This window comes from Perna viridis, chromosome 7 (assembly GCF_037379345.1).
Source record: "Perna viridis isolate PV_CMFRI_1.1 ecotype Kerala chromosome 7, ASM3737934v1, whole genome shotgun sequence".
NCBI lineage: Eukaryota > Metazoa > Mollusca > Bivalvia > Mytilida > Mytilidae > Perna > Perna viridis.
The window spans coordinates 41,887,596-41,905,376 of record NC_142451.1 but is presented as its reverse complement, the minus strand read 5'-3'; the positions used below and the strand labels follow the sequence as shown (position 1 = coordinate 41,905,376).

Genomic DNA, 17,781 nt, shown 5'->3' with positions numbered 1-17,781 from the left:
TACACAGTTCACAAAAATAGGTGACGTAGTACTGAAAACATAATTTTGACCTAGCCCTGGTGCCGGTAGAGGTCGTCCATTAAAACTCAGGAAACATCTTGAAATGCACCATTTTTATTCTTAATTTGACTGTTTACTAGCACCTAAAATCATGGAAGTGTTTATGAAGTTAAAAGCAAAATATCCAGAAATGACAATTATGTTTGCAAAAACAGGTGATGTAAGTATATATAATATATAACATGAATAGAAAATTGTTCAGTTTATCAAAAATGAACCTGTTAATAGTCGTACATTAACAGATAATTTTGACAATATTTCTGTAACGAATCAGGCATTTCTGTCACGATTCAAGATTCCTTGGTTTTTGCCACAAACCCAATGTGTGCTGGTGCTCTTCACTATTTCATACCCACCACCATGAATTTGTCTGTGTACATATGTACATGTACATATATACACTAAAATCCCATCATCATTCAGAATAATATAAAAATGCAATCCATATCGTCAATATACATGTATACATTGTATGTCATACTCACTGGCATACAGTCTATTAAAATGGGTGAGTGTAATAATTTTTCGGATAAGTTAAATAGATAAGTTTCACTTGCATTTGTATTTTAAGGTCTATAAGCCTTCATATATCTTCACACTTATAAAATCTAGATTGAACGACTCTTGTAACACTACTCTTCGTTTTAAAGGATTTTACTATCTAAAATGTAATGTCGCTCATGGACTTAGTATACACTCTTTTGTAGAAATATTTAAAATGTAAAACTTAACCTGAAGAGGGTCCCCGTCCACAAATGCGTGGACGAGGAGCCACTGCCTTTTCAGAACTGTTAATGATTGATTGATTGATTGATTGTTGGGGTTTAATGTCCGAGCAGCAATATTTCAGCTATATTCAGACGATGAACATGAAAAGGATGATAAAATGAACATGAAATGATGATAAAATAAAAAAAAAAGGATGGGACACAAGGATAATAGGGTTGAAAAATTTCGATTGCCACTAGAAAAAGGGAGGGATGGGTAAGGCCGGGCAATTCAGACTCCTGTGGCGGAGCGCAAAGGTTCCTACTCCTATCGAATACCACAGTAGGGTTCTTTAACGTGCGAGGAACGTGGCATCTTTCCCAACACGGTGTACCACTATGGTTCGCGGTCAGGTTTTTCAGAACTGTTAAAGTGAATATAAAATGAGTGAAGGATATCATACAAGAAAGAAAGATACGGCCATGAGCAGATTAATTCATTGACAGTCAAACACTATAGCATCACAGAGAAAGTGATCATATACCATAACAAAAGGAACACTGTATATCAAACACCAAATAATTTGTTTACCTCGTCACTCATAATTTTCCCGCCATTTTAGCATACCGACTGAAGAGTGCATGCTAAGGGAAGTAACTGTGATTTGTTTACATGTACCTCCCCATCCACACGTGAATTTTGGACCTATTGGTTCGCAGGGTGTGATACTTGAATTCGAACAAATGGTATTGATGTTACATGTAGTAGATAGAGATATCAAATGAAAGTTCTGTCCTCATGCCATTCAGGGGCCGTACTTTGTGTCAATCTCTCGCAGTTGGATTTTTGTAAAAACAAATCTTTCAAGCTCAAAGTTTCAGTCATGTCAAGAAAAAAACACACACAAAACAAGTAGACCCTTTAATGAGTCAAATGGCACCAGAATTAGTTTGTTCAGGACCTGGTTAAATCAGCACTTAGTGAAAGTTACCTCACTATTAGTTAATCAAATCAGCACCTGGTGAAATTGGCACCACTATTAGTTAAATCTGCTTTACCATGAACATAATGATATGATCTTTGGCTATGCATACATTGTATTTGCAGAGACCTACAGTACCCTCGGGGATAATTGTTTCTCCAACATTAAGTCAGAGTTTTAAATATGTGTTAGTCGGTGAAACACTGTGTCAGTTGGATTTTTTCTCGTTGAAATATGAGTGTTACACCCACTGAGATGGGACATCGCATATTCTGGTTGTTAATTGTGTATGGAGAATCACTGACCTGGGTGTGAAATTTACCCAGCAAGGTGAAATTATTTTCATTGATATCCGTCAACTTTATGGATGTTAGTACCCGTGCTCTCAGGTCACTAACCTCCAAAAAATCGTTGGGGACCCTTAAAAAACATGAAAGGGAAGTCCAGGAGACTTGTGAAAATTCTCACTCCAATTGACAAATTCTATACTAGTAATTAATACAAGTCAATTGTTGATTTGTCCAGCTTTAATCCAAGCCATTAGCACAGTAAAACAGCAGTTGAGATGATTAGCATGTGGTATTAAAGATTGACAAATATAACATGAATATTGTAAAAAAGACATTTATTGTTGATATATATATTTCATAACTGTCCTGTACTCATTATACATGTAGTTAATTGCAGTCAATTTGATGACCAGACACATCAGAGACATTGTATATGATGTGTTCATTAAAATTTCTAAAAATAGACTACATTTGTATATGTATGTGCGAGGTTCGTCAAGGCATTATTTTTATACAGGAGTAAACATCGGTCGGCATCAATTAAAAGTTTGAAATCGTTTAACAAAACTTATCATTAAAGTTAAGATATATATGTAGGTTGTATCTGAAGCATAATTAAAGTAAGAAATGTCTCGGAGTTAATTTGAAGAATTTTTAGCATTTGAAAACAACTGGCTGAGGTCACTCACTCAGTGTCTTGTTCTTGTTTGGATGACATGTCAGAAACAAAAAGTGTCACCAGACTGTTTTTATAAGTCTGTTACTCGAATCAAAATTGTTCGTACAACAATCAGTACATTCAAAGTGTTTATTTATAATTATTATAATAATTATCAATTTAAAAGTGCAAAATATCAAAAGGTTGCATTATTACTTGATAAAAATACGAAGTAATATTTCTACATGAAATCTCCCACTCGTTGGATGTAGCTGTAAATAAAAAATAACACACCAACAAATGATAAACATGTACAAAATAAAAAAAAATAGAATGTACTGAATTTTTAATGACATGACTAAATTTTTACTTTAACTGGAGTGATCCAAATTACCTGAGAAACAGAATATACATCGTATCTTACAGGGAATTCCCTGTTATGCCTCATTGAATATTATGGCTATTACAATAAAAAAAAAGGTCAGTGTTGGCTAGGTGGAATATGTTGGTGTAACACCAAGGTTTCACTCAGGTTGGACTTAAGTGTTGGAGAACCATTCCACTCTGAGTGTAGTGTATAATTGAAGAGATAAGACACTTGTTAATTAGCCAGTTTATAGGTAAAATTATCATGGGGAGGAGAACAAGTTTTCCTGACCTGTCCACTTTTTTATTAAACTACTTTTTCCCCTTTTGATGATATGATCTGAAATATATTGAAGTAGACAACCAGAAGATGTAAAAATGGGAAACTGAAGATTCTATTCAATTATCTTTAAAAACAAAACAGTTTATGTGAACATTATGAATTTAATTTTGAATCATTTTCATATTTGTAAAAATTGGGAGGTAGGTAACTTGTTTTACTCCTTTTTTGTTTGTTTTGGTAGGACGAAAAATTAGGTATGTACGTGAAGCTTAGATTTTGTAAAATGGGAAACTGAAGGTTTTATTTCAATATTCACAATTCTTTTTTAAGTTCTGATCATTTCAAGTCAAATAAATTGTCATTGTTGATGAAGAAAGAAGGAGATCTTGTTTCAGCCATGTGTTAATATGAAATTTCAGTTAGTTGCAAATCTTTTACAAGTCTATGGTAAGTGGCAGGACAGCTTACAGACTGTGCCTGCGTTGTAGTACATGTAGGTAGTGAGATATAAATAGCCAGTTAATTGACTTGGCTAAAGGATTAATTCTTTTTTTTATGGCTTTACCTGCCAAATACCTTGAAGTCCAAATCAACATTAGTGGAACTGAAAAAAAATTATTGCTTGCTTTGCTTGCTTGGCAATTATTGTTAATGGTGATTATAATAATTTAGTTAAATAGCGGTATAAAGATGTACATGTAACGATGTATACAACGTCAATATATTCCATCAGTCATTAAAGGATTTAACTGCAGATTTAGTTACATGTGTTTTTATCAAAAACCGCCTTAATGCTCCTATATTTTAACCTATCATGCCCATTGAGCCAAAGTAATAAATTTATTGATATTAAACTAATAATCCCTTATCAAAGCAGCTGCGGGAAAATAAATACATTCATTGTATATTGAACAGATGCTGATTCGACAAAGAACCGATTTTGCTAGGTGCTGATTTAACCAAGATATGATGCCAATTTAACTAGAATCTTTCATGCTTATATACATGTAACTAGTCCAAATATACATTTAAAATGCTGTCTTGGGAGGTTGATTTTTATATTGCTCCCGAATGTCAGATCTAAAAAAAAATGCCCCACCTAACATCTTCATTATCTGGATTAGTTTATAGCAAGCACTAAGTGATCTCAACAGTAGTCCAAATAAATACTATCTTATGAGGCTAATTTTTATTTTGCTTTGTCTCCTCTCTTCCAGTGGGGTTTTAAAAAATGCCACAGCAAATGTCACGATTATATAGACTGTGTCAACAGCAATGTACATGTATGTGTTTGTGAAAATAGCCACACCCAGGTCGGTGATTCTCAGTACTCAATCAACAACCAGAATATGCGATGTCCCAGCTGGGTGGGTGTTACACTCATATTTCACAGAGAAAAAGTCTGACTGACACAGACTTTCACTGACTAACACAGATTTAAAACTCTGACTTAATGTTGGAGGAACAAATATCCCTAAGTGTAATGTAGGTCTCTGCATATGTGAAAATAGCATTCTTGAAACAGTTCCCAGTTATATTGATAGAAATGAACAATAAAGTATAGACCTTCCATTCAAGTCTATGTAAACCTATCATGTCTAGGTACATGTAGAAAGAAAATATATATTCAATAACAAAAAAAAGATATTTTAACATGTAAAGTGTGCCATTTAAACATGTACATGTAAAAGCAATTAAAAAAATGAAATCCAACAAATTAATTGGATTTTCAAAAATGTTATAAAATGATATTTAATACTATTGAATTAAACAGTTAAACTGTTTTATTTGAATTTAACATCATCTTTTATCCATGACAATTTTTTTTTCTGTTATTACATGTAATTGTAATATCATAACTGCAGTATTATATTTTTCTAGTGAACTTCTGAACTGTAATGGCTTCAAGAGGTCAACAAGAAAACTCCAAGCTTAGGCATAATTTAGAAGAACAGCTGGATAGACTGGTCCAACAGTTAGCAGATTTGGAAGAATGCAGGTCTGTAATGAATCAGTGCAGTATATTTTTATCGATGGAATGTATGTGAATATATCATCTTGTATAAAAAACTTCAAATAAATAATGACCATATTTGAGCCACATTATATCACCATACGTAAATTCGAACTTTTTTCTTTTACAGCTTGAGTCTGTCGGTCTTCCTTGCCGTTGAATTACCCCTTTCGCTTTGCAATCAGATTTTGTTATTAAAGATCGTCTGAATATAGCTGAAATAATGCTGCTCGGACGTTAAACCCCAACAAACAAACAAACATGTTATTAAAGAAGTGACCCTTTCAGCACATGCACAGATTAAGATCACCATAAGTCACATGCATACAAATTTATCTAGGTTGATTTTTTGTTATGCAAGACAATAAATATATACACACCTATTTCATGTATTTAATGCATTTCATTCGTAGATATCAAATGAAATTGTACAGGAAAAGTACAATTTAGTAGAAACAATTTGAAGCAATAAGGTAAGCATCCTCTGCTTTTCTAAAGACACCCACCGAGTTGCTCATAAAAAGTCAAGTCCGGGGTAGACGAACGAGGAAATGAAAACTATGGCATGTTGAACAAATCAGTTTTCATGGCACAGATGGATACACTTAATGATCCACAAGTTCATGATGACAATCATAAAACTTCTGTAGCGATGACTTCAATCTTGTAGCAACATAACCCTGTTCCAGAAGCCTATTTGTTAGAATTCTAGCATGATACAAAAAGTCTGCGTAGTTTCGGCAAGCTCTGTTATAATGATTATAAAGATTCCTGCCTGCACTCACTAATCAGCTCAATGCAGATACCTCTTACGGATTTTTGAGTTATACGGGGTGAAAGGGGCTACATAAAAAAACTTCACTTTTTTTATTTCTGGTCCAATTTTCATAGGATTCCTTCTGGAACATGATACCTCCATTTTGTGAATCAGTATTGGAATATTTCTAATTGCTTTTGAATAAAAAGGGTCGAAGGGACAAAACATCATTTTTGGAAGACTGTATTTTTTTGATATTTGCATCTAATTTGAATGAAATATTTTTCTGTAAATTGTTCCTCTATACAAGGGATTTAAGAAGTATGATTGCAAATTTACTTTGTCAAGAACTATTTTTTAGATAATGGGATCAGTATTGATCCATGAAAGCACCCTGAAAGTAGAACTTTTTACTTACATCGAATTTCATAATACATGTAGTTGTTTCCATAATGAATTGTAAGACCCAATGTAAGTGTGTCAAAAACTATTAGTGTATCCTCACTTGCTAAGTGAACAGCTAAGCTTTTTATTAATTGAATGCTTTTTATATTTTTTCTAAACTTAAGTCATCATGAACTCGTGGATCGTTATGGTGTATCCATCAGCACCATGAAAACTGATTTATTCAAAAGGTCATAGTTTTCTTTTTGACGTTTGTCTACCCCGGACTTGACTTTTTATTAGCAACTCAGCGGTTGTTTCTAGAAAAGCAGAGGACGCTTACCCTACCGGTGCACCTGGTCCATGCTCCCAGTTTTTAGTGGAGTCCGAGTTGCTCATTTACTTTTGTTACTTTGTATGTATGATTTTAGTTACTTTATGTTCTTTGTTGTGTATGTCTGTTTTCCATGTCTGGTCTTTGTCCCTGGATTACATTCTTTTGATTACCGCTATAACCTTGGGTCCCTTGATTACTCTTACAAATAATTTGGCTTCCTTTGCAAAGGATTATGATTTATGATGTCCATGAAATCTTTTGAAAACTTTCACTTGATAAAATTGGTTATCCTTTATTTCTCCAGTGTGAACATTTATATCAAGTCTGGTATAGTTAGGGAGTAATTTATGAGGATCTCTTTAGAATGACTTCAATTTCACATCTGTGTTTATTTCTTAAACAAAATAATTGAACTAATATTGGTTTTGATTATAAATACATTTCACTATATCACATTGGCAACTTTTTAACATTTTACACCTTTCGAATTGAATAAAGTTATAATGGCAGAAATTGTAGAATTATTCAGGTTTCACCAAAGGAATCCAGATACTTCCATTTTATATAACTTGGCATCCTTTTGGGCACCTTTTTGAGTCAAACATCCAATGTAAAGATGATCATAACCAAAGTAAAGCATGGGAGAATAGTATTATTATCCCACTGTCCTTAGTATTGTAAGTAGTCAGTAGCTGTCCAGTATTGTTCAGAATATGGAGAGAATCACTACATGTATTACTATCTATTACAATGATGTAGTCAGAAGGTGTGGTCAGTACATCAGCTGGCGTGAATGGTTCATCCTTATTTACATCTGGATGTCCTGTGTATGTGTTAATAACTTCTCCAGCAGATTCAAGAACTGTAACTTTACCAGCAGTCTTGTTTTCATTGGAAAAGTCTACTACATGTACATGTATATTACTATTGACAGTAGTAGTGATTCTTCTTGGAAAGTCAAATATTGGTTTATTGTTCTGATCAAGTTCATAAGTAGCTTCAATGTTAGCTCTTTGGTTCATAATAATTATTGTTCTCTTACCAGAGTCTGGGAACTGAGTGTTCACTGCTCCTTTCTTGTCTGATGACTTTCTTGTCCTTTGCTAAGTGAAGGGTATTTATTAGGAAAATCCAATGTCATATTTAGATTCTTTAACACTGTTGTCTCTGACAGTCACAATTTGTAGTCTTGAATCTCCATTTCCATCAAGCAGGAGAATTTCTGTGTCTGATATGAAGGCCATATCAAAGAAATTTCCACTGACCTTTGACACTGTACTGTAGTCTTTGTCCATTAGTTTGATATTGTTGATAACATTGCCATTTTCCCCAAGAATCCACAAATGGTCTGGTTTATTTGATTCAGGTAATAGTAAAGTCAGTTGTAAATTGTTCCACTTCAGAAATCTCAAATTTCTTATTCAGTTGAAATTCCATACTTTCCTTCTTCAATGATCCAATTCCTGTGATATGTTCAGGTATTAATCTGGAAACTGTTATATAATTCAGCTTACTTTCAGGTGATGCAAATTTTGATATTTTTCTATTTCTTATTTCATGGAAGAATTTTGAAGCATCTACTGCTAGGACCAAAGCATCAATTTCCTCATCTTTGGTTTGAGTGTCTGACTTGTATATTGCTAATTTATTACTATCCTTTTCAAGAATTTTATGGCCATTTTGTTCTTCAGCATCCAACTCATCTAACAGTTGTTTAGAGAGATTGTCGAGCTTTGTTTTAATAGCCTTTACATGAGTTAGAATGTCCCTTTTTGTCTTTCTGAATTTATTTTTTTCGTCAATATTGATCTTTTCAAGTTTTTTTTTGTTTTGCATTAACTTGTAATAGATCTACTTGAAACTTTTCCTCCAGAAGTTTTTCTTTTTTATTTTGATATACTTCATTTATCTCTACATAATTGTGCTTCTTGTGCTTCCTTGAAACACATGATGGGCAAACTAGACTGTCACATGTCTGACAAAACAGGCAACAAGACTGACCTGGATGGTGTAGACAGGAAATATTGGTTAAATCTATTTCTATCACATGGTGGCCCACTTCCTTTATGTGTATAACTTTGTGGTCCTTGGAGGTTTTCAGTTGATACACTTGTATTTGATGGACTGCTCAGACTCGCATAACTGACAATTGATAGGGATTTGTCCTTTTCTTACTGACATTAAAAACGCCATCTTTACTGCAGTATTTACTTTTCTGGTTTAAAATCTATGTACCTGAATATTTCAGGTAAATAGTCTACATGTGTGGGTTTAAGTGATTTTTGTAATAAATATGATAACCTTTACCATTGTTTTAAAACTATTAGGGTTTAGATAAGCGTTTTGTAAATGAAAAAGTTACAGTATATAAGTGATGTGGGAAATTTTTACTGACAGGGACTGCTAATTTAATTTCAACAGTGAATATTATTACTTTTGGGGGTTTTTATCCTTCAGGATCAAAATACCTTATGTCACTGGTCTATTTTTTTTCAAATTCAAAATTCAAAATTCAAAATTGAAAAAAAGTTTCTAGTTATGGAAAATCTAGAATCAAAACCTCCAGTGCTTACAGCACTTTAATCTTTAAAATATCCTTGTCCTTATTCGCCAGTCTATGGGTCTGTCTCGCTTATTTTGTGGATGGAACTCCTCTGAAAACACTGGATGGATTTTGTTCAAATTTGGTAGGATTGTTATAAGACAGAATACCATGTTGATCATAGCACCATTTTGATTCAACTGACCATAGAGGTAATTCCTACATGTATATATATATGTGTGTTTCATTAGTGTAATACCTCCACATTAACAATTTGATTACCAAGTGATATTTATTTGGGTTTTCAAACTTTTGTGACGGCAGGGGACATTTGGCTTCATATAACAATCTCGTTCTGTTGATACTTCAGTAAGATTACCATCACGTGAGCATACCTGTTAACCTATTGAATGCTCAAAGAGGAAGATCTCTATTCTTTTCAGCTTTTCTAATAGGGAGATTTAGTGTGACGACCTTTTTTCACAGAAAACAAGGATAATGTTGCTAGAAATTCAAGTACAATGATAAGACAATGATTTAAAATCTATGATAATCTCGTTAATTTACTAAGGTTTCTTATAAAAATTGAGTAATTAATGCAGCAAAAGGATTAATTATTTGTCGATTGTTTCTCTATGATTATTATGTTGCATATACATTGTATTGAATCAATTGAATAAGCCGTTTAGAACATAATTTGTACAATATTGCTGCTAAGAGGGAGATTTTAGAGGGAGAATTTTTTTAAAGAGGGAGATTTGTGTCTCCTGTGTGGGTGATTTTCTCAAAGAGGGAGATTAAACCAAAAAGAGGGATTCTCTTTCCTAAAGAGGAAGGGTTAACAGTTATGCATGTGTGTAATGTACAATGAAATCTTTTAGTGTGAATTAATTGACTGTACCTGTTTATTAATTTCTAAAAAGTACATGTATGTATAAGGAAGTTTTCTATATTATGGATATGTAGTTATGGATGTGTTTGAATACTATTGTTCGCCTAGCATATGTAGATGCAAAGACTAGTTTCTTATTCCTGCCACACAAAGTACATGGCAAGGTATCATGTGATACCCTTCGAAAGGATGTATGTCTCTGTGACCATCTGTCTGTGTTCAGACGGTTTCCAGGTTATAACTTTGGGAGAAATTAAAGGATCTTTTTCAAACTAAATGTATTATTATTGAGTATATGTGATGTTCAAATTTTAGTGTGATTGGATTATTTCCATAAAAGTTGTGGCTATTTTAAGTCATTTTTTATCCTGAAAATGTTTTGTGACTTGGGATTCATATTATATTCCTATTTTGTTTTTAAATTTACATGAAATAAGGGAGGGAGAAATCATATATATCATTTCAATTTAATAACCTCTTATAGACCCCAAACTTTTCCATATTTTTTTGTAGGAGTTAATTTTGCAAGTGCTAAAGTTATACTTCCTGTTTATAAAGTGGGGGAATACAGTAATCGGGGTGTCTGTCCTATCAGTACATCTGTTGACTTTTTTTATGCAGGAGGGGGGTCCCTTTCATTATCCACTACTCCTCCTAAACCTCTGAATTGAGTTTAATGAAACTGTTACAGAATATTTATTTAATACTGAAGATGAGCACCTTCTATTCAAGAGTTTGATTCAAATGTTTTTGGGGTTTTTACAGAGAAAAACTTAAGTAATTGTTAAGAAATACTATTTGGCAACCCTTCGTGGGATTGAACTGAAATTAGAATTAAAAATTCATGACATAACTTAAGGAGTTATTTGAGGATTCAGTTGACTGTAAAGGTATTAATTTTTGATGTCGATAATTTTCACTTATTCTTTCAAGTGAACGTATTTCGAGTAAATTTTCACAGTTTTAAAAATGATTAGCATTTTATAGTGTTAATCAAATTCATGGGTACTATTTTTTGCGCATTTTTATGTCCACCGTGAAAATGCCAAAAATTAGTACACAGCAAAAATAAGTATGTTTACAACTGCAAAACTGTGTTCATATAATGGCATCATGTTTTTTTGTTGTTGTTATCTACATCATGGTGTGTAAACATTTCATATCTAGACAATAGCTTGATTATAAGTGTTAAAATCTTTATGAAATGGATACATGAGGTGCTGTACCACAGAAGAAAGCCTGGGATTGATTTTGGGGGTTTTGACTTGAACAGTTTAGGAATAAAGGGAATGAGAGCGGCCAGAAACACACATTATCATGATGTCTGTTCAATAACTTGAGTATAAGTGCAAAGAAGACTAAAAAGGTGCCAGAAATTAGCTATTCATTATGTCAATATGACAACAATTTGACTATAAGTGAACTGAGAATGGTGTGTCCATACTTGCCTCTACTGTTCAGGGTGCAACTTTGGGGTCGTATCAAACTGCACCCTGCAAAACATTTTATTAAGTGCAGTGCTTAATACATTTTTGAAGCACGCAAGTTCAACCACTGACTCTAGATGCAATATACTTGTCTAAATAATTAAAGCCATTAAACTTTCTGAACTCGGATTACTTACATAATATACAAGCTCTTCCGTTTCAAAATAGGTTCATGTAAGACTGGTTTCACTGTATTTATTTATGAGCATCATTTTTTTATTGTTGCAGGGAGGATTTAGAAGAAGATGAATACGAAGAAACGAAGAATGAAACTATAGAACAGCTGAAAGAGTTCAAAGATTCTCTTGACAAAATGTCAAAAGGAAATGTCAGTCTTGTGGATGAACTCAATGGAATGCAACTGGTATGTTTTTTCTTTAAAATGTGCGTGTTAGAAAGGGGGTGGTTGGGAGCAAGCTTTTTCACTTATTAGATACTTGCCAACCAGATCAAAGGTTAATGTACTAGGACTGCTATCAGTGCTATTGTGATTTATTTTTTTCCTTCAGGATCAAAATACCTTATGTCACCAGTTCATCAGAGGAACTTTACACCTGTCACTGAACGCTACACAAAATATAGCCCATATTTAATTCCTTTTATATCAAATTATCACTCTCAGAATCAGTAAATATGTGTCAGGCAATTATTTAGCTTAATGTCATTCTATCATTGCTGCAAATAAAATTAAGATCTATAGTCTTCAAATGAAACAAAAATTTCTGGGACTTCTTTTTGTTTGTACACTTATCTGTCTAGATGGGATGAACCAGGTAAACTAGAGTGTGTCCATCTGTTTGTGGTTCACACTCCACAATAACTTAAAGATGCTGGTGAATTGTTTCTTTCTATACCTGTAGATGTGAGCTCCCTTTTAATTTTCGTAAATTTCTGGGGTTTTTTTGTTTGTTTGTTTTAGAGTTAAGGGACCTTATTCCTACAAAACTGGGTGATTTTATGTTTTCGGACTATAACTCAAAAACCCTCGTAGTAGTGTTAATGAAACTTTGGGGAATTGCATATTTATAGTGATGTAGCCCTCTTTCAATTTTTGTAAATTTCTGATTTTGTGGTTTAGATATATTGGACTATGTTCATGAAAAAAAGGTAATTATTCAGTTTTCTGGCTATAAAACAGTAATTGTTGCACCCATGTCCATGAAACTCTGGAAAAGTTAATTACTATTGATCTTAGTTCCATCCGTAATTGCGATGCATTTCTGATTTTCATTTTTCCATTTTGGGACGTAATACTTAAAAAGGGGGGATTTCCCATAATTACTCAATAACTGCAAATGGATCATGCAACTGTACAGGGTTAGACTCTTGTGGGCATATCAAGCTTTACACTGTGAAGCATTTTACAAGAACTCGAAAGAAGTTCAGTAAAAACTTTGTATTTAGGAAATTTAGCTTTTGTAGAATGTGTCAAGAAACATAAATGTTTTAAGCAAATAATATCATATTTTATCTACTCTATTTATGCATCCTTGCAGTATTCCAAATTTAAAAATATGTAAAACACAGTGGCTTCATTCCTTGCATTGCATATAGTAGAACCTCGCGGTGAGGGATTGGCTTCCTCTTTCAATAGTTTTGGTTATGAGTACTTCTTGTATACAAATAATATTTTGATCATGATCTTTTTACATATTTGATTTTAATGCTGATGATGAGAGGTTACTCCTTGAAACATGTGCACATCTTATCTAAATAAAAAAAAAAACAAAAACAAAAACAAAAAAACATCCAGTGCTAACAGCACTTTGATTTTTCATTGGAATATAGATATAGACAATTTTAGTGTATTGGCCTTAAAATAAAAACAAGAGCAAGATAACTGGACAAAATTGAAATGATAAATGCATGCAGTACAATGTACTTGATTTATAGATGTTCAGCAGATAAGATGTATTTGTGGTTTTCTGAATGATTTAAATTGAAGGAGTCCAAGAAGTTTCTTTATACCCCAATGAAATGAGAGGATAGTAATTATTAGAATCACCTTTTTCATCCATCTATCCAAATTTTTCCATTGTAATAAATTTTCATCACAAAAATCTCATTCCCACTGGACGGATTGATTCCAAATTTGATGTGTGGCTTTATCATGTTAATATAAATTGGGCATTTGTTTTAGTAGCAGTCCAATATAAACTTCCTATATGAGTGGGGGTATTCCTTTTACAACAATGCCTGCAATGTCATATTTTAATGAGCACTGATTTTTAATAATTAAATATTGTTTTAGGCAATTCAAGCAGCTATCAGTCAAGCCTTTAAGACACCAGAAGTTATTCGTCTGTTTGCTAAGAAGCAACCTGGCCAACTTAGACAAAGATTATCAGAGGTTTGTCTTACATTGTAATTTTGATGCATCTGTACTAATAGAAACTTTATCACCACAAAATACTTTACTGCAGACTGACACCTCTCAAATGATTTACAGGAATTTATGCACAATTTGAACATTTCAGAATAAATTAATTTGAGATAAATACTGTAATTTGATTGGTTAAAATATTTTTTTGTTTTACATCTCAGTGGATAAAAAAAATATTGACACACCCCTATTCAGTTAAATTCAGAGCTACTTTTCTCATGTCTAAAGATAAAAATTTGTTTTAAAATTAATTTATAAGAATTGGCTATGATAAAAATTTTGTCCATTAAAAATTAATATAAATTTTCCATGTGCATATTTTGTTTATTGCACTTCACGCAATAAACAATGTGCACATGGAAAATTTATGTTATTTTTCAATAGACAAAATTTTTATTATTGCCAATTCTTAACTAATCTTTGAATGCTGAACATTGATGCCATGATTTACTTTTGTCAGAGCTTTCAATTGGGATGAAATTGTATAAATACTGGAGTTATTACAACTATTATATGTTTTTTATAAAAATAGATATTAGCACATGTTTTGTATTTTTAGTGTGCCAGCATGGCCTCAAAGAGTTTACAGCAGATCAAAAGCTTTTGATATAGTCACACTTAAACAAAACATGACCTCTATTTCTTAGTGGAGAAACAGAATCAATCTATTTAGTAATTAACTTGTGAGAGACTATTTTTCTCTAGAATTGTATAGAACTGTATTATATTCTTTATTCTCATAATTCTCATTTAAGATACGACGAGATGAGAAGATTGGAAAACTTCAGAGCTCCATGGCAATAGCACAAAGTGTTGAAATCCTTACAGCTTTGAAGAAATTGGGAGAGGCATTAGACCCAGAGGAAGAAATGTACCTCCAGAATAATTCTAGTGCTAGTTTGAAACAGTTTGAACAGGTTTCAAGTGACTTAGGTATGTTTAGAATGTTCAGTCTGTTCATGCTTTTTTTGTAAACCCTTGTTGTGCTGAGCCCGGATTTATACGGGCTTGGCATTGTTTCTGCTTTATTGGTTACGGCAGTGTTAATCTTAGTAAGGGAAAGCACAATTTGTTTCATCTGCAAACAGCTTGACTGTGCTTTAAAATGAGGCTATCTTATATAGAGTCTGTAAAAAATTACCGGTAATGACGAGAGATGAAAAAAAGAAGTAATGGGTTTCCGCTGCTCAGAAAAGTGAGATTTTTGTAGGTGGCTCATTTCTTGACCCCTTGCCATGGCAGAATTGATCTGTAGTGTTTTATTTTGCCTGGAATCTAAACAAGAATCATGTCTCTTACCACCATTACTATGTCAACCTCTTGTATTGACAAGTTCCGGCTTAAGGCAAACAACTGGAAAAATTCCTCAATTTTCCACACAAGCAATCCTTCAAGGGACTTCTTATCTCCCACTCGTGATTTTAATGAACCTTATTTGGCTTCAGTGGCCTTCACAAGGTACAAGCTATGAAATTAATATGCTATGGTTCCTGTATTACTCCTGTTGAACCCCACATCTAGCAAAGATGGCCAAAAATAGACAAAAATGACTATTTTCCAGTAACAGACCCATTTTCCCATATCATATCTGCTTTAGATTAGAATATGTTTTATGTTGTGGTGATATGTGGTCATATCCTCTCTTGTATATCCAGAATTTTTAAACTATTTAAGAGACTGTCCATTTAGGAACCAGGCCGTTCCTATGATATGGGTGGTACATGGTAAAATTTATTCCACGGAATTATCTGTTCCAATGTAATATTTATATTATTTCTATGTCAAATAGTACAAAATGTATTTATTCACTAAGAAAGGAACCAATTTTTGCACAAAATGAAAGAGTTATCTCCCTTTTTCAATGAATTTCAATGTAATTTATTTTTCTTCAACCGTTGCAGTTAATCAAAAACCAACATTCTACTTGAGAAAGGATACATTTGCTATATGAAATAGGTGAAATTTTTTTGAAAACAAATGTATATATAACCTATTAAATATGTATGCTTTTTTGTACAAAGATGTAAAATGTATAAATATAAGTGATGGACAACTACAGCCAACGTGGGTTATTAGTTTTTATTGTAGGGCCATATACCCAAATGCAAGTTCATTGTATACCATGTAAGATAGAAAGAAAGTGTAACACAAATATATTCCTTGTATTCTAACAGTGTACTTGATTTATTTTCCTTTTTTAATATCACTCTAACTCACCATTTTCATTTTAAAAAATGCTAAATATATATATATGGATAAAGAATAGAACCTGATGATCATAGCTATTGACCTTCATTTGTGTCTTCAAGGACAAACATTGCAAATGGGACAGAACTCTGTATACTGACAATAGTGATTAAAAACCAAAAACAAAGGAAAATATGAGGAAAACATGAATTAAATAACTTAAAAACTACAAAACCTGGTACTCCATAAAAAAACATATGTGTTCTTTACAGACTGAAGAGATGTTTTATGTGGCAGTCTTTATAAAAATCAGACAGGGAGTGATTCTTGCAAGTCAAAAACCAACACAATTCACTTTCACTTCTTATTCATAAACAATTAAAGACACAAAACCAGTCTTAGTTGTTTGATCATTGCATTTTAGAGATATTAATAATATTACATGAATCGGCAAGAGCTATTTTCTATATTTTGTTGAATTAGGTGGGAGATGAAAGTATTTGTTCACCGAAATACAGATCTGTATGCAGAAAGAAATATATTTATGTAAAAAAGTATTGTGTGTAGATAAAAAAAAATATTGTATGTTCAGTAGGTTTTTCTATACTGTGGTTCCCCTCTTAAATTTACTGTCGGAATTTTATATGGATTAGTACTTTTAAAGTATTTCTCTATCTAAGAATCAGGCAAATTATTTATAAGGTGTGGCACATGAAAAAAGCAGAGATTTTATTGCATTATCCAAATATTTGTACCTCGTAACCTCCAGAAATCAGCATCAGTGTGTTTGTACAGTTTGACTTTTTAAGCTATTGATAAGCCAGATTTTGTTAAATTGCACCAAGGAAAAATAGTAGGAAGTTTTCCTGCACTTTTTTTCAACATAATAATAAAAAAAAGTACAAATGTATCTAGTTACAGATGCTTCAGGAGAAATATGAATAGCTTTTTGGTTGTTTTCTAGATGCATTGAATTTATTCAAGGCATAAAAGACAAAAATTAGAAAAAAAATGATGTGCCACTCAATGCCTGATTCTTACAAAGAATGGTACTTAAATACATTTGTATGTAATGTAGTGTTAAAGTATTTTAGTTTACATAGTAAATCATGTAAATGTATATATTCATTAACGATCAGCAAGTTTTTAATTAATTAAATCATTCTCTTTCAAAAAATATTTGCATACCAGTAATTCCTTTATATATTTTTAGCTGCTGGTGATAAGGTGTTAGATGTGGCAGGATCACAAGTTAAAAGTGCCGACAGATGATCTCCATGGAAAGTAAGACTGTGATGTAACATTGAAGGTTTTATAATCCCTAGTCTCAGGTGATTTTTATGGTATTGTGTATACTAGCACTACTAATAAAATGACTGGACTCCTGTGAGAACATATTATAGAGAATATCTTTTAATAGTTTCACAAATAAAATTGTTTATTTATTGAAA

The 17,781-nt window shown here is 32.6% G+C and overlaps 3 protein-coding genes across 4 annotated transcripts in view; 1 reads left to right on the top strand and 2 right to left on the bottom strand.

Annotated features, from left to right (window-relative positions):
* The window catches only part of LOC148612759 (origin recognition complex subunit 4-like), a 25,560-nt gene extending 24,058 nt beyond the window's left edge, over window positions 1–1,502 (bottom strand). Inside the window, exon 1 of the mRNA XM_088594477.1 lies at window positions 1,360–1,502. The gene's annotated coding sequence lies outside the window, so the exon portion shown is untranslated. The remainder of the gene's footprint in view (window positions 1–1,359) is intronic.
* Window positions 1,385–17,781, top strand: LOC148612757 (protein LZIC-like). Of its 2 annotated transcripts, none has more exons than XM_088594478.1 (6): window positions 1,385–1,514; window positions 5,229–5,346; window positions 11,989–12,124; window positions 14,012–14,110; window positions 14,899–15,076; window positions 17,544–17,781. In XM_088594478.1, the coding sequence occupies exons 2-6, from the start codon at window positions 5,246–5,248 to the stop codon at window positions 17,600–17,602; spliced, it is 573 nt and encodes a 190-aa protein (XP_088450604.1). In that variant the 5' UTR covers window positions 1,385–1,514; window positions 5,229–5,245; the 3' UTR covers window positions 17,603–17,781. The 2 variants fall into 2 exon arrangements, with proteins under 2 accessions (XP_088450604.1, XP_088450605.1); XM_088594479.1 differs by lacking the exon at window positions 1,385–1,514 and adding an exon at window positions 1,551–1,577.
* Window positions 7,144–10,482, bottom strand: LOC148612758 (uncharacterized). Its single transcript, XM_088595194.1, has 4 exons — window positions 10,452–10,482; window positions 8,674–8,963; window positions 8,105–8,236; window positions 7,144–7,942 (listed from the first exon to the last, which is right to left on the bottom strand). The coding sequence occupies exons 1-4, from the start codon at window positions 10,480–10,482 to the stop codon at window positions 7,460–7,462; spliced, it is 936 nt and encodes a 311-aa protein (XP_088451320.1). The 3' UTR covers window positions 7,144–7,459.

Bases quoted from the DNA above. Each gene is read 5' to 3' on its own strand.
- LOC148612758 (XM_088595194.1), bottom strand. From the start codon at position 10,482: ATGGTCACAGAGACATACATCCTTTCGAAGG. The intron at 8,964-10,451 runs GTATCACATGAT...GAGTCTGAGCAG, and splicing joins GACATACATCCTTTCGAAGG to TCCATCAAATACAAGTGTAT. The intron at 7,943-8,104 runs GTCAGTGGAAAT...CCCTTCACTTAG, and splicing joins ACTACAGTACAGTGTCAAAG to CAAAGGACAAGAAAGTCATC.
- LOC148612757 (XM_088594478.1), top strand. From the start codon at position 5,246: ATGGCTTCAAGAGGTCAACAAGAAAACTCCAAGCTTAGGCATAATTTA. The intron at 5,347-11,988 runs GTCTGTAATGAA...TTATTGTTGCAG, and splicing joins GCAGATTTGGAAGAATGCAG to GGAGGATTTAGAAGAAGATG. The intron at 15,077-17,543 runs GTATGTTTAGAA...ATATATTTTTAG, and splicing joins ACAGGTTTCAAGTGACTTAG to CTGCTGGTGATAAGGTGTTA.